Source organism: Neofelis nebulosa, chromosome 5 (genome assembly GCF_028018385.1).
Source record: "Neofelis nebulosa isolate mNeoNeb1 chromosome 5, mNeoNeb1.pri, whole genome shotgun sequence".
NCBI classification, from domain to species: domain Eukaryota; kingdom Metazoa; phylum Chordata; class Mammalia; order Carnivora; family Felidae; genus Neofelis; species Neofelis nebulosa.
The window spans coordinates 76657687-76684766 of NC_080786.1; the positions used below are offsets into that span (position 1 = coordinate 76657687).

General features: G+C 37.2%; 1 protein-coding gene across 8 annotated transcripts in view; it reads left to right on the forward strand.

Annotated features, from left to right (window-relative positions):
• Nucleotides 1-27080, forward strand: part of VPS8 (VPS8 subunit of CORVET complex) — a 251993-nt gene that overhangs the window by 70821 nt on the left and 154092 nt on the right. For all 8 annotated transcript variants that reach the window (XR_009262061.1, XR_009262062.1, XM_058730711.1 and 5 more), the window contains 4 exons: nucleotides 8719-8765; nucleotides 15623-15845; nucleotides 19825-19914; nucleotides 22861-22912. Coding sequence is in view for 6 of the 8 variants with exons in the window: in XM_058730711.1 (XP_058586694.1) it covers nucleotides 8719-8765; nucleotides 15623-15845; nucleotides 19825-19914; nucleotides 22861-22912 (412 nt within the window). In the remaining 2 variants the exon portion in view is untranslated. The remainder of the gene's footprint in view (nucleotides 1-8718; nucleotides 8766-15622; nucleotides 15846-19824; nucleotides 19915-22860; nucleotides 22913-27080) is intronic.

Below are 27080 nucleotides of genomic sequence, written 5' to 3' on the forward strand. Positions count from 1 at the left end.
TATATATGAATATGTATGTATTCATTGTAGGGCTTGTTAAAATTTTGAATCATTTTCAAATAATGCAGTTTTCATTGCCTGATTGACTTCTAGAATATAAATTATGAGAATTAATGCTGTTGTTCCAAAAAGCAAAGGAATGTGTCTGCTCATTTCTTCTCACATCATCCTTATGAAAGAGGGAAAGCCAGAGATTATATCTTCATTTGGCAGATGGTAAGATAGTCACAGTGCAGTAAAATGATCTATTCACTCATTCAAACAATTGACAGGCTTAAATTTAGATTTTCTGTCAGTTCAGTGTTTTATTCACATATCTATATTGCCTTCTTTAATTTTAAATATATACAAATATCTAACAAGAGAAGCAGTTCACCTAGGCCAGTTGATAGGACTGTGCATTGAAGAAGAGATTAGAGAAATAATTGCTTTTTCTTTTTTTGATTTTAATTTTGGAGACCAAAAATTCAGACTTTTTTTTTAGAGGCATTCTGCAAGTTTTTGAGACTAAGAGGAATATTCTTAAAGCAGGTATTGGCTCACTGTGTTTGCACTGAAAGACTTCAGGCACATAGCCATAAGCAGCGCATAGCACAGGCTGTACTTAATGGCAGAAGGATCAGAAGTTTGCATGTAGGCCCTTGATCTCTCAATATCCTGTGGAGAGGCATATGTCTCTCCTGACCAGGTCTGGCTGGATGGTCTGAAGGTTTTGCTTCAAGAGAGGGACCTGTCCTTTTCCGTTCTCCTTTCGTTTAGGGCTCTTGTGAGAGCAGCCTTCTAAATGGGTTAAGTGGGGTGATCATCTTGGGCAGCAACTGCTTAAGGTGATTGTAGACTAGTCCTGGAATGTCCTCTGCCCAGTTTTGCCTACAGATCCTGTGCAAAGTTGAGTCTGTGCTTAGTCCTTGCAGTTGGGAGGTAGAGATCTAACTGGTCCCACCTAACTTATTTTCAGGTGTCTAGGAGATTGCCACCAGGGATAATACACTGGACAACCTGCCTTGTCTCTCCATAATTAGATTCTGGAAAGGAAGGTTTAATATATGGAAATAGATTTGGCTTTAAGTAGTATTTTATCTTGTTTATAGTTACAAATGTTCAAAATTGATAAGGACCTGGTTTCTTTAGGAAGCTAGATTGAAAGCATTACCTTGAGTGATTTAGCTCTATTTAAATGAGTTGAGAACAGCTAGGGGCAGGCATGAGAACTATGTGTATCCTCTTTCTTTTTTCTTTTAATTAGTTTTGTTTGTTTTGGGATAATTGTAGATTTACATTCAATTGTAAGAAATACAAAGAGATCCCAAGTACCTTCAACTCAGTTTTCTCCAGCGGGAACATCTTGTAAAACTGTATTACAACTGTATAACCAGGATTTTGACCAATACAGTGAAGATACAGAACATTTCCATCACCACAAGGATCCCTCATTTTGCCCTTTTATAGCCACACCTTCTTTCCTCCCATCCTTATCCCCTCTTTAGGCCCTGCCAACCATTAATTATTCCCATTTCTATGATTTTGTCATTTCAGGAATGTCATGTTAATGGAGTTATATAGTATGTAGGCTTTTGGGATCGGCCTTTTTTTTTTTTTTTTTTTTTTTAAACTCAGCATAATTCCCTGATGATTCATCTAGGTTGTTGCATTTGTCAGTAGTTTGTTGCTTTTTATTTCTGAGTTGTATTCCCTTCCCAATCTTCATTTAGAACCACATCACACAGTACTGTAATTTTACTTCAACCATAAAACCTAAGAAAACTTAAGACAAGGAAAGCCTATTAACTTTTACCCTTTATTTTTGCTTATCATCTTCTTTCAATGTTCCAGGGTGTCTATTCTTTTGTTTCCTTTCTGATTAGAAAACTTTCATTATCCATTCTTTGGGGGTAGTTTTGCTGGCAGTAGAGTCTTTTCATCATAGAATGTCTTGATTGCCCCTTCATTCTTCAAGGATATTCCAATGAATTTAGTACTCTAGGTTGACAGTTACTTACTTTCAGCACTTGAAAAATACGGCTCTGCCACTTGCCTTGGCCTCCATGGTTTCTGATGAGAAATCCAGTCATTCAAATTGTTTTTCCCTATAGCTAACGTGTCATTTCTTTCCTGCCACTTTGAAGATTTCTGGGGTTTTTTTGGTCTTTAGTTTTCAGAAGTTTGAAAATGTATTTGGTGTGGATTCCTTTACATTTGTAATATTTGCATAAATCTGTGTGTTTATGTCTTCTGCCAAATTTGGGGTATTTTTGGCCATTATGTCTTTGAGGACTTTTTGAGTTCTACCTTCTGTCTTTTCTCCTGAGACTCTTATGATACATTAGGTCTTTTGTTCTAGCCCCACAAGTCCCTGAGTGTCCCATTTTTTTTTCAGCCTGTTTTCTCCTTCAGATTGGAAATTTCTGTTGTTTGTTCCTTTCTTCCTGTTCATTCATTTTTTTTTCCCCTCTGAACCATCTATTCTGTTGTTGAGTCCTTAGAGTTTTTTAAACATTCAGTTACTGTATTTTTCAGTTCTAAAATTTTCATTTGGTTATTCTTTATATCTTTTTCTATTTCTGTGATGAAACTTTGTATATTTTCATTTGTTTCAAGATTTCAGTTACTTATTGAGACAACTTTATCATGGCTGTTTTAAAAATCATTGTTAGATCATTCTGACATCTCTGTCATTTTAGTGTTGGCATCTATTGATTACTGCTTTTTAATTCAGTTTGAGATCTTTTTGGTTCTTGGTATGATTTATGATTTGCTTTTGAAATCTAGACATTGTGGATGTCCAGATCTTACTGTGAGACTCCAAATCTTATTTAAACTTTCTGTTGTAGCTGCTTTCTTCTGGTACTGCTCTGATAAGGGAAGGGGTCCTACCTTCTTACTTTTAGGTGGGGGCAAAAGTATAGGTTCCCCTCTCAACCTCCATTAATACCTGATAGAGGGTGCTCATCCTCACTGCTGGACAGAGATGGGGGTTCCTGCCCCTTTCTAGGCCTTCTCTGGTACTTCACCGACTAGTTAGGGATAGGAATGTCTCAGTACTGCTCCCCATGTGGCCTCCATCGACACATGGTGAGAGTAGCTTCACTACTGTTGGATTGGGCATTGCTAAAAATACTAATTATTTTGTAAGTCTCCTCTGACACCACTCCATTGGGCCTCATTACATGAATTCCACTAGCACTCTCCATGTGGGAGGAGTAGGGGTTTGTTACTGCACTCTTAGAACTGAAAGTCCCGACTTTCATAGACTTCTCTGATAACACCCTGCTCAGCAGAGGGAGGACTGGGATACCTTGTTATGTGCTGTGGAGAGTAGAAATCTAGGTTTTCCACACAGCTTTGGCTGGCATGGGTGAGTGTATTAGTCAAGGTTTTCCAGAGAGACAGAACCATTAGGGGGTATAGACATGTCTCCCCCCTCCCTCTCTCTTTCTCTCTTTCTCTCTTTATGTGTATATAGAACCACATCACACAGTATTACAATTTTTGCTTCAACCATAAAACATAACTATAAATATATAAATAAAGAGATTATAAGGAGCTAGCTCACTGGATTTGGGAGGCTGAGAAGTCCCAGTATCTTTATTTGGCAAGTCGGAGCCCTGGGAGAGCTAATGTGTAGTTCCAGTCCAACTCTGAAGGCCTCAGAACCAGGAGAGCCAGTGATATAGTTCCAGCTTGAAAGCTGGCAGGCTTGAGACCCAAGAAGAACAGATGTTTCCTTCTGCATTAGGGAGGGCAATCTGCTTTACTGAATCTGACTCATATGTTAATCTCATTTAAAAACATGACACATCAGACACAGCAGAATAATGTTTGACCAAATATTTAGGCAACTTGTGGTCCAGCCAACTTGATACATAAAATTACGCATCACAGTGGGTGTGGGGGCACAGTTTTTTTCTGTGGTGTTTGACCAGAATAGAGCAGATACTGTTACAAGGGTTTTTTGTTTTTGTTTTTTTTTCCCCGCTACATTCTTTCTTTTCTGGTTTTTTTGGCTAGAGAGAGTAGCTTTCGTTGAGCCTTTTTCTATATGTGTGCCTGGGCATTTCCACCTTGCCAGTCTTCTTCACTTCCAAGTCTGGGATACATGGTATAAAGGAACCGGGAAGCTCACCACTGTGTTGTTCCTCAGGTCCTGAGATCCCTGGTAGGTCCGCCATCTTCTTCCACCTTTCAGGCTTAGGTTTGTGTTGTATATATTGTCCAGGGATTTTAGGTATATTAGTAGGAGAGATAGGGAAAAATATGTCTGGTCCACCTCCCCAGAAGTGGGAGTCTCCCATGTGTACACTTTTCAGGGCATTGCAAAGTTCGTTGGATGAAGAAAGAGAAGGGAGTGAACAGAAATTTGGAATTGGAGAGAGTTTAGACCAAGAGAACTAAGAAGTGCTGCAGGGAATGGAAGCTGGCGAGAGGCATATAGTAGAGACTTGCAAAGAAGTAATTAAAGTCTACACATGTATTCTGAGACTCTATACCACTTGTAAAACTGCCCCAGTTCTTAAATTTTTAATCTTCTCTGCTTAAAACCCCTTCAGTGGTTTTCCATTATGTTAGAATAAAGTCCAGAATCTTGCACATGCCCCTTCGCATCTACTGCCAGCCTTCTCTTTCCATGCTCTGGTCGTACTGTCTCTCTCAGTCCTCAAGCTTCTCTGCTGTCTCCTATGTCTGGACTCCTGCAAGTTACTATTCCCTCTCACTGGGTGGCGTGTTCATCCCCGTAGTTGGCTTGGTCACTGCTGTCTGTCAGGTATTCACTTAAACATCCCATTCCAAGGAAGGCAGACTTAGGTTAGTTAGGCCTCCTTCCTAACTAACATTCCCCTGGCATTTCATATTTCCCTTCTCATAACTTTCATCATCCTTCGTTGTTACTTTTTAAAAATCTTTGTACCAGACTATAATATATGTCTGTTTGGTTAAATCTGTATCATTAACACCTAGCAATGGCCCTGGTCTATAGTAGATGCTTTATATAAATACAGTTTACATAAATATGACTTATACATATTTGTGTGTGTCCTCTAAATGTTCTAGCCAGTTATTTCTGTAGTGTTGAGGTCGACTATACATAGGTGTATTACCTGTGTCATTCAATTTTTTGTATTAGTTATATATTTGTATAATTTAAAAATCAGAAAGCCCGGGTGGCTCAGTCAGTTAAGCATCTGACTCTTGACCTCACCTCAGGTCATGATCCCACAGTTCATGAGATCGAACCCCACATCAGGCTCTGCACTGACAGTGCGGAGCCTGCTTGGGTCTCTCTCTCTCCCCCGCCTCTCTGCCCCTCCCCTACTCACTCTTTCTTTTCTGACTCAAAATAAATATTTAAAAAAAGTTTTTTAAATTGCAAAGTATAAAAATGTATACAATGAAAAGTCTGCCACCTTGATGCCATCTGCCCAGATTCCACCTGCCTCTCAGCATTGTTACTAATTTTTATGTAGATTTCCAGATTTTCTTTACATAAATACAAGCAAATGTACACAGTTGTAACCACCCACACATTCATATTTTTTTCCTTCTTTAACACAAATTTTTTCCTTGTGATTTTGTATTGTTTTTCTACTTAATATATCTTGGAAATCTTTTTATATTGGTTCACAAAGAATGTCTTTTTTTTCCATCTTGGTAGTTGCATAATATTTTTTTTTTGACGCTAATGGTATTTTTTTTTTTTTTTACTTCTGTTTCAGCTTGTTTCTAGTATATAGAAATGCAAGCGATTTTAGTACATTGATCTTCCATCTTGCAACCTTGCTAAACTTGTTTATTCTAATTTTTTTTTTTTTTTATATTCCACCAGATTTTCTACAGAGATAATCACGTTGTCCACAAATAAAGACAGAATTATTTATTACTTTCCAATCTGGCAGTCTTTTATTTCTCTTTCTTGCCTTATTACACTGGCTCCAGTATTACCTCCAGTATTAATGTTGAATAGAAATTTTGAAAATTGACATCTTTGTCTTGTTCCCGGTGTTAGTGGGAAAGCATCAGTCTTTGATTTATAAATATGATGAAAGCTGTAGTTTTTCAAAGATGCTCATTATCAGGTTGAGGAATTTCTATTTTTAATATCCTAAGAAATATAAATGTTGTTGGCTTTTGTCAAATTGTTTTTCTTTGTAGAGATGATCATATAGTTTTTCTTTTTTTATTTGTTAATATGGTGAATAATATTGATTGGCTTTTGAAACCAACCTGGCATACCTGGGAGAAAGTCATGTGGTTATGATGTATAACCACATGACTTTTTTTATAAGGACATTTATGTTCACTCTTACGTATTACCCAAAGGATACAAAAATATTTCGAAGGGGCACACGCACCCCATATTTATAGCAGCATTATCAACAATAGTCAAACTATGGACGGAGCCCAAATGTCCATCAGCTAATGAATGGATAAAAAGGAAGTGGTGTGTGTATGTCTGTGTGTGTGTAATAGAATCTTACTCAGGCATCAAAAAGAATGAAATCTTGCCATTTACAACACTGTGGATAGAGCTAGACTGTATGGTAAGTGACATAAGTCAGAGAAAAATAAATACCATATGATTTCACTCATATGTGCAATTTAAGAAACAAAACATTTCATAGGGAAAGGGAAAAGAAAAGAAGGAGGCAAACCATAAGAGACTCTTAACTATAGAGAACAAACTGAAGGTTGCTGGAGGGGAGGTGAGCCAGAGATAGGCTAAATGGATGATGGGTATTAAGGAGGGCACTTGTTGGGATGAACTTGGGTGTTACATGTAAGTGATGAATCACTCAACTCTACTGAAACCAATATTACACTATATGTTAACTAGAATTTAAATAAAAACTTAAAAAGAGTTTTCTTTGTAGGAAGGTTTTTAACTACAAATGGAGATTTTTAGGAGGTTATGTATTTCTTCTGTTTCTGGTATTTTCTATCTTTAAAGAGATTTGGCCATTTCATCTGAGTTGTCAAACTTATTGGGTAAAAGTTGCTCGTGACATTTTAATTACCCTTTTTATATCTGGAGAATCGATAGTGATGTCATCTCTTCAGTCTTTATTTTGTCAATTTCTGATTCCATTGTGGTCAGAGAACGTAATTTGTATGACTTAAATCTTTTTAAATTTGAAACTTGTTTTATGGCCTAAAATACATTATCTATCTTAGTAAATGTTCCATATACTTGAGAAAACTGTATATTTTGATGCTGTTGGAGTGTTTTAAAAATGACAATTTATAGATGTAAGGCTATCAATTCAACATGTATCACTTTTATTGTTTTTATATATAATCTTTAATTTTGGTAATCTTTCTTTGAAAATTTTTAGAGAAAGCTTTCTAGCATTAAAATCCAAGCTTTTGATGAGACCAACAAATGTATAAGACAGTCTCTGTGACAGTTTCAGGCTTATGGCTTTGATTTTCAGTTCCCTTTTCACTTTTTGACTCTTGAGTATTGCCCTCACTTTCTTAGGAACTCAGCTGTGTATTGTAAGGAATGTTTATTAAAATTTTCCCCCAGAATTTCTAGGGAGATTTTTTTTTTTCCCTACAAATTATTTGGCCCACTGTACTCTCATGCAGGGTTGACAGTTGCTGTAGCATTAACACTTTTCACATGATTTTAATATGATTTAACACTTCTCTGTGATTTTAGTTCATGTTTTTCAAGAATCTAAATAAGATTTTAAATCTTATTATAAGGAATATTGGTGACAAAAGGAAGCAGAATGGATGGGTCAGGTATAGCCCCATAATCCTTTTAAGGTTGTTAAGTCCTTCTGATACCTCTCTCAAATGATAAGGGTTCCTCGGTTTTATTTGTTTTGTCAAACACCTGTTAGCATATAGTATTCTCTTCTTCACATAGTGCCTTCTTCCCTGGTGGGATTTTTTTCTACCTAGAATCTAGGCCTTCTTTTTAAAGGAAACCATTTCCCTGCAGCCAGCAGAAAATGAAAGAGTGCTACTGAAATCTAATGCTTGGTTACTTGACAGTTTCCACTAATAATAAGGTTCTGTTTCTCCCTCAGACTGTTTCTCTTGAAAAAGGCCAAAATTATGGGTTGCCATTCAGTTGTACAAGTCTGTACAAGATGAATTTAAAGCAATCAAAATGTTATGAAACCGAGAAGTTAAATCAACCTTGAAATAGCTAGTTTGGAGGCTTGTGACAAAATATGGACAACCTTAATCAACTGAGCCACCAACAGGACCAACTATATTCTATTATCAATTTGATGTATTCTCTTTTTTCTTTTCCTTTGCAAATTTTCTTTATAAGGTTGGGAGATAAATACATATGGGTCACCTAATATTTGTTATGTTATTCTAAACTATAAATTTGTAATATCTACCTAATATTTTATTTAAAAGACAGATTTACTGAACTGTTTTCCCATGTTGTATGTGTATTTAATTGCAATTTCTTCCTGTCCTCCCTCTTCTCCTGTTGCTTCTGTTATAGGGCTGCACAGTGAACACCTTAATGCATTAAACATTTTTTTTTCTCAAATGTATTCAGGATAAATTTCCAGACAGAATTACTGGGTAAAAGTGTTTTCACATTTTTAAGATATGGTATAAAACATGGTATAAAGTTATATTCTCCCAACATTCTACCAGTGGTCTTTAGCAGACCACTTTGAGTATGTGTTACATGTAACCAAGGGACAAAGGGGACAGGGCTGTGATGCTTTCTTTATGGTTTCTCTTCAGGACATGGTGCCTGTCATAGTTGATTACTGCCTGCTGCTAGAGCGAAAGTAAGTATACATTGCCTGTCAGATTCAATTATTTTGAACCCACAGTGCCTGTTGCTTGTATTGTAATTTACTGTTGTGAATTCTATGAATTTGGATATATTTTAGTTTAATTTACAGAAATTTGATTCTTTAACAATTTTCAGGGCATTTACCAGTAAAACTAACTTTTCCAAAATAGGTGGTGTGGGCGTATCATCTGTGTGTTTGTGTGGCTGGATAGTGGAGGCAAACATGGCTAACAACAAGGTAGTCCTACTAAAAGATCTTAAAAGTGTATGATTCATGTCCTTCATACACACACACACACAGACACACACACACACATATATATATATCTATATATATATCTCCATCCTCTTTCATGAACTAGCATTAAAACACAGTATTACATACCACCCAAAACAGGGCAAAATTCAGAGTGACTCTGGAGTGTTGGTTTTTAGGGCCTTTTGTTAAGGAGAAATCAGTACATTTAAATTTACCCATCTTTGCTAGTTCACAGTTTTTCACACTTAAAATAATAGCTTCCCCCATGCCAGGTATTGTTCTAAGCGCTTTACATTAATTTGTCTAATTTTGGTAATAGCGAGGTAGGTATTATTTTCAGCCCCACTTTACATAGGTGGTTCCAGAGACAGAAAGCCGTTAAATAATTTGCCAAAGCTAACTCACACTTCTTTTGAGGAGCGAAGATAGGATTCCAGGACAGGCTTCTGAGTCCTTGCTTTTAACCACTAGTTTGTTTCTGAGTGGTAGAGAACAACTGAGGACCCAGTGCAAAACCTTGTACAACCTGAGCTGATGCATGGATTGATATGCAGGTAGCCTGCATCATGCTTTAGAAAGTATGTATCGGTGAATGTTATCAAGAGGGCATTTATTTGCTAGGTCAGACCTTTAAGTCATGAAGAACTATAGCTTCTGTTTACTTAAGTTCATTCCAGTGTTTTAGCTATACAGTGTTATATGTAATTATCCAGTGAAATACGTTGTGTTCATGATTGGGATATTGTTGAAACATGGCTTTATGTTACACATTTTCTCTTCTATGAGGGCCTATGGGAAAAATTTCCCTCAGGTCTGAGTGCCAGAAATATGTGTACATTTCCTGAATAGTATATCACGGCTCTTAGCTTTCTAGGAAACTTAAATTATTTATACAATTTGCTGTCCATTAGCTAAAAGTATAAGGAAGTGTGGGGCTGTTATACTAGGCATTGGGTCAAATGTGCCCTTTTGTGTTCTAGATGGTATGCTTTTATGCTTGCTTACTTCTCACCATACTGGCTTTCTTTTTCATCAGAAAGATCCTGTGTATGGGATCAAATAGGCCAGTTGATCAACTTTGATTCTTTGTGTCTAGGTCATCTTTCAATCTCCTTCCATTCCAAACATGCAGTGATTAAAGGTGGATTAGATATAAAAATAGTTCAGTGTCATCACTCTCAAATGGTAGGGTTTTTGCAATTTTTTCTTAGAGTTGCCATAGACAGTCAGGCTAAAAGTACTCAATTCCCTAGGATAAATTGAAGCGGTAATTGTAAGATGTATGTAGCTTCATTCCAGTATGACATCTTTCTTCCTAAACTGCATTGTCTCTTTATGCCATCTTCTTTGATGTTTGGTTTCATTTCTCTGTAGGGTCTTCTCTTTATATTCCCAGATTTCTGAAGTATCTGTGACCTTAAGATGGCTTTAAGGAATGCTTAGGTTGTGCATAACACAAATACAATTTTACAAAACATAATGTAGTACTCAGCTAATTTCAGGTAACTTCTTCTACTTCTAGAGTCATCACTCAGACATTCAGCCTGGCCCCCAGAGGCTTTTTATATTAATATCGATACTCTGGTAGAGTACATTGTTTTTATAGTTAGTCCTTTTTCACATGCTGTTTCTTGTGTGAGTCAAATTATAGACACAATACATATTCTGAATTGATTTTAACTGAGTACTATGACCAATACCCTATGATCACTGTTAGTTACTTCAGTATCATAATTCATAGAAGCCTATCCATACCCAGCAGTAATACTAATTGAACTAGTGTGTGTGTGTGTGTGTGTGTGTGTGTGTGTGTGTGTGTGTGTGTATGTATATTCCCATTCATACTTAAGAATTCTTTTATAGTGTAAAATCCTTTTACTGTGGCAGGAATTACACTTCTTTTTCTCTGTAGGACATACCGACCAATATGTTATAGACATCTTTTTTTTTGGTTAAAATTTGGCTTTATAGTCTTTTTGTGAATTGTTTAAAATCAGAAGTGACAGGAAATTCTGTTTTTGAAGACTCGTGCTTTTATTTTCATAATTTGATTTCTTTTTTATTTATTAAAATAATTTTTTTTTCTTTTATTTATTTTGAGAGAGAGAGCAAGCAGGGTAGGAGCAGAGAGACAGGAGAGAGAGAGAGAGAGAGAGAGAGAGAGAGAGAGAGAGAGAGAATCCTAAGTAGATTCTGCATTGTCAGTACAGAGCTTGATGTGGGCTTGAACTTCTGAACTGCGCGATCACGACTTGAGCCGAAATCAAGAGTCCAACGCTTGGGGCGCCTGGGTGGCTCAGTTGGTTAAGCGTCCGACTTCAGCCAGGTCACGATCTCGCGGTCCGTGAGTTCGAGCCCCGCGTCAGGCTCTGGGCCGATGGCTCGGAGCCCGGAGCCTGTTTCTGATTCTGTGTCTCCCTCTCTCTCTGCCCCTCCCCCGTTCATGCTCTGTCTCTCTCTGTCCCAAAAATAAAAATAAAAAACGTTGAAAAAAAATTAAAAAAAAAAAAAAAAGAGTCCAACGCTTAACTGACTGAGCCCCCCAGGCACCCCCATAATTTGATTTATTTCACAATTTCACTTCAGTTTGGCAGTGTATATTTTCTTTTTAGTATTAGACAAAAGATACATCTCAAGGCTTTTTGTAGGACCTTTAATGATTTGTAATTTTGCTTATACAATAGTAGCCATAATTTCAATTTATTTTGAAAATAGGTCCAGAGTTTACTTGAACTATAATCATAATTTTGAACATTGTTTAAAAATAGGTGCTATGGGGGGGGGGTGCCTGGGTGGCTCAATCAATTTAGTGTCTGAGTCTTGATTTCAGCTCAGGTCATGATCTCGTGAACCGCGATATTGAGCCCCTCCCTGGGCTCTGTGTTGACAGCGTGGAGCCTGCTTTGGATTCCTTCTCTCACCCTCTCTCTCTGTCCCTCCTCCCTTCATGCTCGCTTGCTCTTCTCTCTCTCTCTGTCTCTCAGACTCTCAAAATAAATAAACATTAAAAAAATAAGAAAAATAGGTTCTATCTTATGTGAATTGTATCTCAATAAAGCCATTGTAAGACAAAACCAAACAGGTGCTGCACGTACATGATCTTGACCACGTTGAGCTTATGTCACTGTAAACCGATATCCAAAAAGAAGCCATTATTCAAATGACTTGAATTATATATAAATCTGAACCAAAAATATTTCTGTTAAATCTAAAGTGAATCTGAAGTGGTCTTTTGATAGCCAGGGTGTGTGTTTAGTCTTGTTCAACATCAGTATTATTGTTCGAGAAACAGAAAATTCTTAATTATCAAACATAGTTGAGGAACTGGATGTTTTAGATCCTGTTTTCCTGACAACTGCATGTTAATATTTTAAGCATCAAAGCTAGGGGAAAAACCTTTTCTATTTTATAACAGCTACATTGAACTATATAATTCATACCACAAAATTCGCCCTTTTTAAAGTGTACAATTCAGTAGGTTTTAGTATATTCACAGAGTTGTACAACCATCACCAGAAGTAAGCCATGCCTTTTTAAAGGAAATCTTTACAAACCGTGATCCTTATATCAGAAAATAGAACATTTTGAACATAATTTCTTAAAGTTCATTTGAACTTTGTCATTACTTTTATAAATAAAAAGAGCAGCCCAAACCAACTTTGGATTCAAGTCCTACTTAAATGTAGTGGGGATTTGTTTATTTAGCTCTGGCTAGATGTGTAGTAAAGACTGGCAAGTGTTAAGCGTTGACGTTCTTGCTCTGTTTCTGACAGTCTGAGTTTGTACTTATAATCAAAGCTGAGTTCTTCTCATTTTTTAAATTGCAAAATTGATAATGCATGAAGTGAATTTGGCCATTTTCTTAATCAGTTTGAAGCTATGAATGGTAAACCCCCAATAATGTCTTTAATATGAGTATTAACGTAAAGTGAAGCTACATAGAAAGACAACCTCTTTGGTCCTCTATTATTCAGAATGGATTTTGTGTTCTACTGGCTACAGGGTGGCTAAGTTTGAAGTGATAAAAAACAGTTTTAAAGTTAGGACTTCCAGGTAACAGAGTCAGCATGCTGGAGTATCATTCCTAAATATAGAAAGAAACACAGGAGCTAAACACTTTTTTTTTTTTTTTTTTTTGGTATGTGCTTTTCTTTCTTCTTCCCTGATGCTCTAATAAATATTCTTCCAAAATGATGAGAACATGTCTTTGTATTTTGTTTTATTTTTATTTTAAATGTAGAGATAGCAATAAGAGTTGCTGAGTTTTATTTTTCTTGCTTCTTTATTTATAGCCTCTGACTGGTTAAGAAAGAAATATATGGTTTTGCCATTAATCTTACCAGCAATTCATGCTGCTGTTTGTCACCTTTTATGCTCTGTTTACTGAATTTTTCACTGTTTAATTTTCCTCTCCAGGGCTTTTGGTGTTGAACTAAAATATATAATTGTCTTCCCTAGCATGTTGTTTTTAACAACGCATTACAGAGTGGAAGGGCTAGCAAATATGGCATTTTCTTTATATTCATTAGAGTTACGTGGTAACTCTTTGTAGCAGTAAAGTTTTATTAATCTGCGTGACTTTTGCTTGGTTAATAATTGGTAATCACAAAAATGTGATGGACTATTGATTAAAATGAAACCAACATGAAGAATATGCAGCAAGGGGAAAACTGTTATAAAAATTACATTTGTGGATATGAGAAAAAACAATAAATGGATATGGATTTCCCTCCCAGGACATTGCAGGAACTGTTTACTGAAGAGTGGTATGTCGTTCTGGTACATTTGTAGCCAGTTCTCTTCTCATCTGCCCTCTTCCAAGACTTCAGATGAGGCAAGGGCCCCATCCTACTGCCTCCAGAATCTTCCTTGGCCTTTTTGTGGAACTGCCATGAAAGACCACACTTGTAGATGAACCAGCTACCACTTTTCACGAGCGACATTGACACACATGTAAAGAAATAACATTTATAAAAACATTTATTTTCACATTTAGTAAAAAATAGTCTTAAGAGATAAATAGAACTAGCACAGTTGTTGTATTAAACAAAAAAAGGAAATGAATGAACCAGGTGAACGAAAACAAAGCAATACAATGTATGAATGGGAACATGGAAAACATTTAATTTTGCCAGTCGTCAAAGAATTAAAGACAGCAATATTATTTAATTTACACTTATTAAATTATCTGGTAGTAGAATCAAACACAATTGTCTGGTGAAAGTGTATAATTCTACATTGCTGGTGGCAATGTAAATTGGTGCTATGATACTTTTGAAGATGATTTAGTAATTTCAAATACCACAAGATTTTTCTTGTTTAATTCTTTGAAGTGTTTATTTATTTTTGAAGGAGAGAGAGACAGAACGTGAGTGGGGGAGGAGCAGAGAGGGAGGGAGACACAGAATCGGAAGCAGGCTCCAGGCTCTGAGCTGTCAGCCCAGAGCCCACCGTGGGCTCGAACTCACGAACCGTGAGATCGTGACATGAGCCGAAGTCAGATGCTTAACCAACTGAGCCACCCAGGTGCCCCACCACAAGATTTTTCATATCTTTTGATTTAAGATAAATTTCTAAAAGTAGAATGACTAAGGAATTAAATCCCCCAGATGGGAAAGAGTGTATATGTAGATGTTCATTGTGTAATCATTCATGATAATAAAATACTGGAAGTAAGTACAGGAATACTTAGGTAAATTCTAATATTTTAGCACGTTGAAACATTGTGAGTGAGACAAAATGGTAAATTTAAGGGTAGGTAGCATCATAGAATGATGTGTATTATATAATGTTGCATGAAAGAATTTGGAATTATATCTACAATGAGTATAACTCTAAAATTATTCATGGACTACTTGCAGAAGAAATATGAAATAGATAAAGTATAATTATTGAGTGTGGTGGCATTTAGATTAATGAAAAAATTTTGTTTCTGCAATAAAATAAATTCCAGATATATTTTTAAAATAGTGAATATTTTCTTCTTCCTTTCTTATCAGTAATCCCTGCCTAAACCCTTTGGGAATCAAGGGGTAAGAGCTAGATCAAGAAACATATTGGCTTTGTATATGAGCTGGGAATATTTAGATACCAGGAAAGGGGAAAGGATAAATTAGGAATAGTCCTGTTTTGAGTAATTTCTGCACCCAACGTGGGTCTCAAACTCATGACCCCAGGATCAAGTGTTGCATGCTCTGCCGAGCCAGCCAGGCACCCCTAGGAATAGTCCTTTTTCATATTTTTTCTACTCTATCATGTTTACTTTATTACCCACTGCCATATCACCATTGCTTTAAGAAGCAGTGTGCCATAATAGACTCAACACAGGATTTAGGTCAGCAGGCTGAGTTCGAATTCTGACTCCATCACATGTTGGCTATGTGACTTATAGCAAATAATTTAACTTATTCTGCTTTTCTTGGTTGTAAAAGTTTTGGGAGAATTGACTGAGACTCTTGTTGTTACTGTTTTTGTTAAGCTTGTTTTGTTAAGCTTTGTTGAAATAGGAAAACGAGGACATATAATTAGACTGAATTTAATGGATGTTCAGAATACTTCTGAAAGTTTTTTTTTTTTTTTCTCTGTTACAGGGATCTTTTATTTAGCCAGATGTATGACAAATTAAGTGAGAATTCAGTGGCTAAAGGAGTGTTTTTGGAGTGCCTTGAACCATATATTTTAAGTGATAAATTGGTGGGGATGACCCCCCAGGTAATGAAAGACTTGATTGTTCATTTCCAAGATAAAAAGTTAATGGAAAATGTGGAAGCCCTCATTGTACATATGGATATCACCAGCCTAGATATTCAGCAGGTGAGTTTATACAAAATTTACTAATATATGGAATAAACAACACTCCTTTATTGATTATACTTACCTGACTGATTGGGCCTCCCTGTGCCTTCTATCAACCCCAGTTGTTTACGGAGCGCTTTTGGTAAGATGTCTCTTAAACTTGTCTTTGTCAATATTTCTTAGGACTGGTCTTTAGTGAAAGCTAGGTTATGAACTCCTGCAAGCCAAGAGTCTTCTGTTTCTTTGAAATCCATCAAAGCACTGAGCATAAAGTTTACATTTGGTAGTTGCTCAATAAATGCTTATTGACTAATCCTTCTTCATCTGTTTGCTTATTCACTAGTACATTTTTCATCCTACAAGTGAATTTCAACTATGAGTACTTCCACGCAAATAATAGAATATTTTTACTTTTAAGAATATGATGCCATTTTTCAGAAAGGTACTTTATATGTCCAGTGTTCATAACTTTCATACATTGAGGTTTGAAATGCAGAACACAGTATAAGAAGCAAATTACAGGATGTCTTAGCTTGACCAGCCAGCCCATTGTTTGATAATCTACCTCCAAGTGTATCTGAGGTCTCTACAGTAAGTTTTCAGTCCTAAATTGAGGAGCATTATATATTTTGGCCTTAGACATTTCACTCTATTTTTTTTTTTTTTTTTTTTTTTTTGAGACAGAGAGACAAAGCATGAGCAGGGGAGGGTCAGAGAGAGAGGGAGACACAGAATCTGAAGCAGGCTCCAGGCTCTGAGCCGTCAGCACAGAGCCCGATGCGGGGCTCAAACCCACGAACTGAGAGATCATGACCTGAGCTGAAGTCGGACGCCTAACCGATTGAGCCACCCAGGCGCCCCAGTCTATTTTTTTTTTAATGTTTATTTATATTTGAGAGAGACAGAGTGCAAGCAGAGGAGGGGCAGAGAGAGAGGGAGACACAGAATGGAAGCACGCTCCAGGCTCTGAGCTGTGAGGACCCAGCCCTACACGGGGCTCAAACTCACAAACCACGAGATCATGACCTGAGCCGAAGTCGTCTGCTCAACTGACTGAGCCACCCAGGCGCCCCTAGACATTTCACTCTTAACTGTTCAGTTCCATATTAGCCCTAGTAATGAGCATGCCACTTCTGCAAAGGTACTACAAGGTCCTAATAAGTAAGCAAGCCCTGTTGAGCTAAAATATGATGACTTAAAGATCTTTGACCAAAAGTACTTTTTTAAAAGGTGCAAAGTCACACAGAAATGAAGGGCTTGGAGAAATAGTTATTGTTTTCTTCCTGGAAGCTCTTTATGAATGGCTGTGAGTTTGCTAAGTAAAGCCAGACACTCTTTTATGTATGCCTTTCTGTTGTGTGGGTAATTTGGCAGAGTTTTCATGTCAGACATTAGTTAAAGTGATTTGAGAGCATGTTATCAATCTAGTTTGATTTACCCATACTAGTGTAAGAGAAATTTCTCATTTCTTGTCTTCCCAATATTTTTAGCTTTTCCACAGCACTATGTAAATATAAATATGCTCTAGTGTTTTTTATGTTAAAATAACAATTTAAAAAAATCTCTTCAGTTTCCCTTCTCTTCATTATCAAGCCTTCTTTCCTTCTTCCCCATAGGTTACTGCCCCATGTCACTCTTCCTAGTCATGGCCGAATGTCTTGAAAGCATCATCTAGGTTGTACTTCCATTTTTCCCACATCCTAATAACTCTTCATCCTTGCTTTTAGTGGATCAGCTATGCCCTCCATGTTCACTATATCAAGTCATATTTTTCACATTTTACTTACTCATTTGTTATTAATTTGAGGGGCATTGAGTGTAAGGCTCCAAGGATGCTTCATTGACCCTAGTGGACAATGCTTATCCTCTCAGAGGCTTACATTTTAGCCAAAAAGTTTGACAACAAACAGATAAACCAGAAGTATAAAAAAATAAGTCAGTCAATATGGTAGAGGATGTGAGGCTACCTTATAGATTGGTTAACTGTAGAAAATCTCCCTAAGGAAGTAACATTGAGTCTGGAATCTGACAAGAAGGAATCAGCAATGCAGAGATCTTGGAGAAGATTGTTCCAGGCAAAAGCAACAGCTAATGCAAAAAAAAAAAAAAAAAAAAAAAAAAAAAAGCCTTGATGTTGAAGTTACAGATAAAAGGCAAATAGACTTGGAGCTTGGTTGAAACAGAGAGGTAGTCCTTTCAGGGCAAGGTCCAGATTTTTCCATTTTATTCTGAGTGCTCTGGGAAGTCATTAAACGGTTTTAAGCAAGATGACTCTGGTTTACTTAGGTATAACAGAATGAAGGTGGGAGTCAAGATCAGAAGAAGTAAGATTAATTAGACACTGGTTCAGGAGGTGGTCTTGACCAGAGATGGTTGCAATGAGATGGAAAGAGATGGCCTGATTTTGGATATGTTATGGCAGTAGAATTGATTTGCTAATGAATCAGATGCAAGAGTGTGGAAGTGTGGGAAAGAGAGAATTTAAGGATGACACTTAGTTTTTTTGGCTTGAGATAAATGCAGGTAGTGATGCCTCTAAGAAGATTGGAAGACTGGATAGGTCGAAGTTTGAGAGACAAAATCAGGAGTTCTGTTTTTATTTTGAGATTGCTATTAGATATTCAAGTGAAGATACCAAGTAAGTGGTTGGATATATGGATCAGAGGGGAGGTAGGGCTAAAGCTGTAAATGTGTTAATCATCAGTACAGAGATGTATGATCACAGCACTGGCTCATAGGGTGGTTAGTGAGAGAAGAGAAGAGGTCCCAGAACTTGCCTCAGTCTCAAGACTCTCCCATGACACCTCACCTCTGTTTTTCCTCTTAATTCTCTGTTTGGTCCTTATCATTCTCCTTTGCCAACCTCTGCTCTTCTAACAGCCCTCTTCCCTTGTCCGTCGGGAGTGTAACTCTCATAGGAACAGAATATAACAGACCTGACACTGCAGGTCACCACTGTTCCTCTTCTGAATATTTTCACAGATCAATTCTCTCCATCCTTAAACACTTCAAGCTTCTTTCTTCGTAGACCTTCATCGTTACTGCTTCAGCCCACATAGTCCCTAGAGTTCATCTCTGCTTTTGCCTCTCATTATATGCATCCTTTAGGTCCTAAATTAAATATTGCTTCCTCAGGGATGACCTTCTGAATACTCTAAAGCACGTCAGGTTGCTTTGTAACACATCACATTTGTAAATGAATTATTTGTGTAATTGAGTAGCTTCCCCAGGTGTAACTCACATATCATTTTCTGCCCCTCCCTTCTTTTGTTAAGTGTCCAAGATGAACAGTAGTTATGTAAGGGTAGAGACTAAGTTGAGATTTGTCTGATCTATCACTTTATCTCTGATGCCTAGGAGTGGGCCTGAATGAATATAAGTGTTCAGTAAATAATTTGTAGAGCTGTTGACCAAGGGCAAAATGAGTATGGAAAGGGAGAGGATGGAGAGAAAAATAGACATTGGAGATGTTTGAAAGTAGCCATTGTACAATTAAAAGTAGTATTGAACCTACAACAGCTGTTACCCTGACATTGTGTTTGAGTACTGTTGATCTTTGAACAACAGGATTTTGAACTACACAGGTATATTTATATGTGGAATTTTTTCAATAAATACAAGCACAGTACTGTAAATGTATCTCCTTCTCTTTATAATTTTATTAATAACATATTTTCTCTATCTTTATTGTAAGAATACAGAATATAACACACATAACATATGAAATAGGTGTTACTTGACTATGTTATCAATAAGGCTTCTGGTCAACTGTAGGCTATTCGTAGTTGAGTTGTGGAGGAGTCAAAAGTTATATATGGGTTTTTGTGTGGGGGTGAGGAGGGGTTAGCGCCCCTAACCTCCACATTGTTCAAAGGTCAACTGTACTTCAGTTTTTTTCAGAGAAGGACTAAGAAAGATTAGGGAAGAGTATTTAAGATCGTCTCCATTGTTAAAGCTTTAAGGAAAATAATTGGTGAGACAACTCTTCTTTTTACAGGTAGTTCTCATGTGTTGGGAAAATCGTCTGTATGATGCTATGATCTATGTTTATAACAGAGGCATGAATGAATTTATTAGTCCAATGGAGGTAAGATATTTCCTAACTTGGACACACATTTGCCTATGAATGGCTTTTTTCCTATTCATTTACTTTGAATAGATTCTGTTTTCATCCAATCATTGTTTAATTTCTTGTAGATATATTATTAGACTTGCACCCATTTTAGCTTGGGGCGTTAGGTGACCTTGAATTTCATACCTTCTGCCATTGCTTTCTTCTTTGTCTGCATAAATAGGTATTTAAATCCCAGGGAGCAATAGATAAAAGTAATGCCTGCCTGTTAGACTAAGTTGGTTTGTTTGTTTAAGAATTTTTGATATTATAGTAAGTTTTCCAAAAGGTATAAAATATTCATATACTTACTGTGTGTAGTAAATGTACTATTAAGAAATATTATTTGTAGATATATTGTGCTGGGGGAAGGTCCTGATAATGGTGGAAGATCTTTATTTGTTAATTGCTAATTTGTTGCTTTTTCCAGTTTAGCACTTACAGCATGCATTATAATTTATTCTCCTAATCACTAAAAAGCATTTGGTCTTATTTTAAAAAGAACCAAATGCCGTATCCACTTTGTTATTTGCCTTAAATTGAGGACAGAATTGTAGATAATGGATTGTGGATATAGGTAGCACCCTGCCAGCCCATTGTTTTATTACAATGACTAATTACCTGGCTTAGAAGAGCCAGGCATCTGTGGAAGGCATCCAGTCAACCTTTTTTTTTTTTTTTTTTTTGCATATTTAATGGCTATCCAAAACTGTCTTCGGTATTGCTAATTCAGCAGTTGTCTTGTGATATTTCATGCTTTCTTAAAACACCCTTAGCTTCGTAGGTAGGTGAATATTACTCTAATTCAAAACTCCTCCAGTTTTGGTTGTCCCTCTCTTCTCTTGGTCAGTTTCCAAAATGTGCCACAGCCCTCTTCCCCTGGTTTTGACCCTGATTGTGTGTCTAGTAAGGATTTTTTACACTTGAACATCTCTCAGCTGCTTTCCTTCAAAGTCCAGTACTTCCCTGGAAAGAACTGTCAGCTGGCTCCTCAGTGAGATCCAGGACCTCCCTACATGCAAAAAATATTTTGGCTCACTCTTAAACCACAGTTAGGAAGAATTAATGCAGTTTCTGTGGGATGCTCCAATTGGATGGTCCGCGGAGGGAAAGCCCCGAGAAATTCCCAGAGAATCCGGGGAGAGCTCCAGGCCATCAGAGGGTCTCATTTGGGCCACCAAATGTTGGACATCCCAGTTGCAAATGTGGGGCGCTCTGATCACATGTGGTAAAAGAATTCACCCAAGGCAGAAAGAGAGATAAAAGTTTACTGAATACACCGCAAAGGTGTGGAAGGCAGGCAGGACAGCAAAGGAGAGACAGCAAAGGCAGTGGTGAGCGGCCACAGTTACAGGGTGAAGTCAGGGAATATGGGAAAAATGGAATTTTCTCTTCTTCGGTAATCTTAGGAACTGTGCGTGGTTATAATTGGTCAGTTAGGGACTGTGGCTATTTTGAGGTGGGTCGCTCAATGAACCTATTTGAATTGCCTGTTTGCTTTCAGCTCCTTGGTCTTGGTTGCCCTGGGCCCTTTTACCTTGATCAGGTTTCCATTGCCCAACCCTGTTCTCTAAAAGCGGCCTCTACAATTTCTGCCTTCTCTCAAAATAATCCTTAGAAACAGATTCTAATTTGATATATTCTATGGTGATAAAAATGATTGCTGGGTTTTTGTTATTGTTGCTTTTTAAATTTTAGTTTTGTATGTGTGTGTTTTAATCCTCAAAATCTGGTTTGCATTTATATCTACACATCTCAGATGGGCTGTGGGCTATTAAGGTTGCCTTGTTTTGTGTTAAGAGAAGTTTTCAAGTTTAATGGTTTTCAGAAAGAGCTTGGTATTTGTTATTAAAGAGTCATTTGGAGAGTTTAGCAATGGGAGGTTAGGTAGGTGTGTTCTGTGATTCCGTATTTGTAACTTTCTGCTCACAAGGAAATCACTTGTCATTATTTAGAGTTTAATTATTTTAGTACTTAAAGAGGTCTAAATTAAAAGGTCTCCTGCCTCTTGAGAATTTCTAGATTTTCTGGAGTGACAGTGTCATCATATTTGAGATGACTACCAGGGTCTCTGAAATCTTTCCTTAGTTCTAGCTGTGGCTGCTTCTGAGGTAAAAGTAGTGCCTTGTGTTGGGAGGGAAAGCACTTCCTCTAGGAATTTAGGTCTCAGTGGGGGGGAGGAGGGCTGCAGATTAGCTGACAAAAGACAGAGTAACAGGAGAAAAGGAAAGGTTTAGTCACACAAGTACTGGGAGCACTTAGTAATGAGGACTTTCCTGACTGGCCGGAGCTAAAGGTTTATACACCTGTTTAACAAAATGTTGGTTAGCGGGGAGGGAGGGATTTAGGGCCTTCCTAGGAAAATAAGGATTGTTTTTTTTTGGCTAATGAACAGTTTGATTTGCAGTTCCCAGTTCTAAGGGCCTGTCCTCTCCCAAACAGAAAACTCCCTCTGAGGAAGGCCAGTGTAGTTTTATCATCAATCTCACTGTGTTTTCAGAGGCTGTGTTTAAATTTAGATAATGTTTCCTTTTGTGTCTGCTGTTCAGATGTTTTCAGTTTAAAATAATCTTCATTGCCATTTTGGTGGGCTATTAATCCCTTCACTTTTTTTTTTTTTTTTTAATCATTTTGAGGAACCTAAGGATATTTATATCAGAAATTACAACTCAACAAACACCTTCACCTAACTGGTATTTACTAAATGGTTTCTTTCAGTGAGGAATATGATAACAGTTGTTTCCTAGTGATTCTTCAATAATAATTTGTGTCCACCTTAAAAGTTTTTGTATTTAATCCCAATAGCAAATAACTGATTTATTCAGAGAAAGGTGATTAATAGTATAAGATTCTTGATTGTTTTTTGAAAATATAATTTTTAAAAAAATGATGGCGATTGTTTTATTTTTAATTTTAATGCAGAAACTTTTCAGAGTCATTTCTCCTCCTCTGAATGCAGGAAGAACACTAACAGGTATTACTTTTCTAAGTCTTAATTTTTTTCTCCTTTTTCTATTTTAAGATATTTAAATTTCATAAAATTCAAGTTTATGTGTGCAGTATGAATTTTGATACTCGTATATAATCATATGATCACCACCATAATCAAACGGTAGAAGGAGCTAGAGTTCCTTCACACTAAAAAGTTTCCTCCTACCCGTGGTACTCAAGCTTTTCCTCCAGGCTGACCTCCATGCAATCACTGATGTACTTTCTGTCACTACATTTCTTGTAAGTGGAGTCATACAGTAGGTGATCTTTGGTGTTTTATTTCTTTCACTTAGCTTTATTTCTTCACTTTTACTTCACTTGTTTGTAGAGACACATCCATCTTGTTGCATGTGTTAGTATTTTGTTCACTTATACTTCTGAGTAGTATTTCATGGGTTGGATATACTGTCATTTGTTTATTCACCAGATGATGGACATTTGAGTTGCTTCCAATTTGGAGCTGTTCTAAGTAATGCTGCTACATTAGTGAACAAGTTTTGTTTCTAATTAAACTTTTTTTATGAGGAAATTATAGAGTCACGTGCAGTTGAAAGAAATAACACAAGAGATCATGTATTCTCTTTACCCAATTTCCCCCAGTGATAACACCTTGCAGAACAAAAGCACAATGTCAAAACTGGATATTCACACTGATAAAGTAGAGATACAGTTTTATTAACCACAGGTATCCCTTATATTGCCTTTTCCCCCCATCACCCTTAGATATGAATAAGTTTTTGTGTGGGCAAGCTCCCAACCTATTTTGTCCCCTCAAGTGGCCATTAGGTTGCTGATTTGTACAAGGCTTTTGGTTTTCAGAGCTCTGGTAAAGCTGGGGAAAGGGAGATGGGATTAGGTAAAGTTAAAATGCCACAAAGCTCACAGAAATGAAAAATGCCTTTGATGGGCTCGTTAATAGACTGGACATAGCTGAGGAAAGAATCTCTGAGGTTGGGGACATAACAGAAAAGTTAAAAAAAAAAAACAAAAAACTGAAAAGCCAAGGGAAAAAAGACTGAAAAAAGCAGAAGAGAACATCTAAGGCCTGTGGGACAAGTACAAAAGGTGTAACTTACACATAATGGGACTGTCAGAGGGAGAAGAAAGAAAGGAACAGAAGCAGCATCTGAAGCAGTAATTACTGAGGATTTCCCCAAATGTATGTCAGACATCAAACCACAGATCCAGGAAGCTAGGAGAACACCAAGCAGGACAAACAACAAAAAACCCCAAACCTAGGCTATTATATTTAAATTGCAGAAATTAAATCTAGAGATTCTGAAAGAGGCCACAGGGAAAAAGAACCTTACTTACAAGGAGCAAAAATGAGAATGACATCCAACTTCTTAGAAACCATGCAGGAAAGAAGAGAGTGGAGTAAATACTTAAAGTGTTGGGAACAAATACTTAAAATGTTGAGAGAAAAGCCTGTCAACATAGAATTTTGTATCCTTTGTAAAATTATCCTTCAAAAGTGAAGGGGAAATAGACTTTCTTAGACAAACAAAAATAGAGGGAATTTGTTGCCAATAGTCCTGTCTTACAAGAAATATTAATAGAAAATCTTTAGAGAGAAAGAAAATAATATAGATAAGAAACTCAGATTCAAGAAAGAACATCAGAATAAGTGAAGGTAAAACAAAAACTTTTATTTTTCTTATTCTTTTTTCCAAAGAACTGTAGAACTTACTGTATAAGAATTGCTTTCCAGAATGCCATCATTGCCACTAATGATTACGGGTACACAACTGTCAATTCCATCAGGTCTCTAGATCGGCATCCAAGTACAGATTCTTATGCAGCAGCAACACACATGCTGCTCCCAGCACCATGGAGAGTTTTACACGAGTTTAACTTGAACAGAACTTGAGAAACAGGGCTGTAAAGGAGAGCAACTCGAATGCCACGAATGGAACATAAAAGCGACGCCACCATGGAGTCAGGCAGGCAAATGAGAACACATGTCTTTCTGGGCTCTATGGTACAGCAAAATTTGAAGCACAATTTCCAGGAAAAAATAAAACAAAACAAAACACATTTCCCCTCCTTATTGTTTTATCGATCTGGACGCTTTGTGTTGCGTGTTGAAAAAAATTTCTGAAATTCAGTTCACAGAGGAGAAGAGGACAGGGAATGGACTTGATTCTTTCCCTGCTCTGGTGTTCACTAGACATGGGCTGGGGAGGGAGTTTGAGCTCTCTTCAAAAAACATTGGCCTTTGCCAGGACAGACATGCATGGCTGTTAGTGCCCCTTGCTAATTGGTCTGCAGAGACCTGGGCTTTGTGAGGGAAATGATCTTCCTCAGAAGGAAACTCAGTTGACAAGCAGGGAAACTATGAGGAGGAGAGAAAGTGCAACCTGATTCCCCTCTAACCAGCCACTGCTGAGGACTCCAGGCTTTTTACTGGGAAAAGGGGCTGCCTCAGTGATGCACAGTCTTTTCAAAGACAGTGGCATGTCAACCAACATCTAGGGGACTGAGTGTACCCCCCAGAAATATGTGGTCCAGCAGAGGAACCAAGAGCTTAGCTCCAACAGTAGTTTCCAGAAACATACTGCCCAGTTTTCTCAGGATGTACCCCGACTTTTACAAGCTGCTCTGCCATGAGCCTCTGCAAGTGGCGTCTTCTGGTCATGGAGTCTAGGGATGTTGCAATGTTGAGGCCTGGACTGTAGTCCTGAGGTGTAATTGGAGTGGTGTCCTCTACCCCGAGGCCAGCTGAGGTCAGGAACCCACTCCCCTGCTTCCTTCCAAACACAGCATATATAGGCCACACCACCAAGCAACAAGACTCAAACAGCTTGGCTCAAGAAGAACTCTGTTTTTCTTATTCTTAATTGACCTGTCAGGTAATAGTTCAAGATAATAATAACAATATATTTGATTATGTGTGTACGGATGCTTGTGTGTTTTATGTTTATGTATAAATGAAATGAATGGGAGCAAGGACACAGGAACAGGAGAGAAGAATTAAGAGTATTTTGTTAGTGTAAGATACTTCTAGTACCTGTGAAGCGGTATAGTGTTACTTGGAAGTAGATTTGGATTGTAAATCATTAGTAGATTTATGTTGCAAACTTGAGAGCAACAACTTAAAAAAGGATGTATAATTGATATACTAGGAAAATGAAAAAACAGAATTATATAAAATGCTCAGTTAAAACTTCAAAAGGCAGAAAAAGTGTTGAAGACAAAACAGGAATAAAGAGTAAGGACAAGAAATAGAAAACGGTAAAATATGGTAGGCATTGATCCAATAATCATTTAAAATGTCGATAGTCTAAATACACCAATTAAAAGAAAGGGATTATTAGAATGGATCAAAAAATAAGACTCAACTAAAAGCTGTGTATACATTTTATTTTAAAGTTAAATTTTAGTTAACATACAGTACAATATTGGTTTGAGGAGTAGAATTCAGTGAATCATCACTTATATACAATACCCAGTGCTCATCACAGGTGCCCTCAATACCCATGACCCATCTAGCCCATCTTCCACCCACCTCCCTCCATAAACCCTGTTTGTTCTCTATCATTAAGAGTCTCTTGTGGCTTGTCTCATTTTGTTTCCTCTCCCCCCATATGTTGTTCCCCCCTCTTCCCATATGTTCATCTGTTTTTGTTTCTTAAATTCCAGATGTGAGTGAAATCATATTTGTTTCTCTTATTGACTTATTTCACTTAGCATAATACATTCTGGTTCCATCCGCGTCATTGCAAATGGCAAGATTTCATTCTTTTTGATGGCTGAATAATATTCCATCACACACGCATGAATACATGCACACACACACACACACACCCCATATCATCTTTATCCATTCATCAGTTGATGGACTCTGGGGCTCTTTTCCATAGTTTGACTGTTGTTGATAATGCTGCTATAAAAATCGGGGTGCTTGTCCCCTGTGAATCTGTATTTTTTTTATCCTTTGGGTGAATACCTAGTAGGGCAATTGCTGAACCGTAGGGTAGTTCTATTTTTAGTTTTTTCAGGAACCTCCATACTCTTCTCCAGAGTGGCTGCACCAGTTTGCATTCCCATCAGCAGTGCAAGAGGGTTCTGCTTTGTCCATATCCTTACCAACACCTGTTATTTCTTGTGTTATTAATTTTAGCCATTCTGGCAGGTGTGAGGTGGTATCT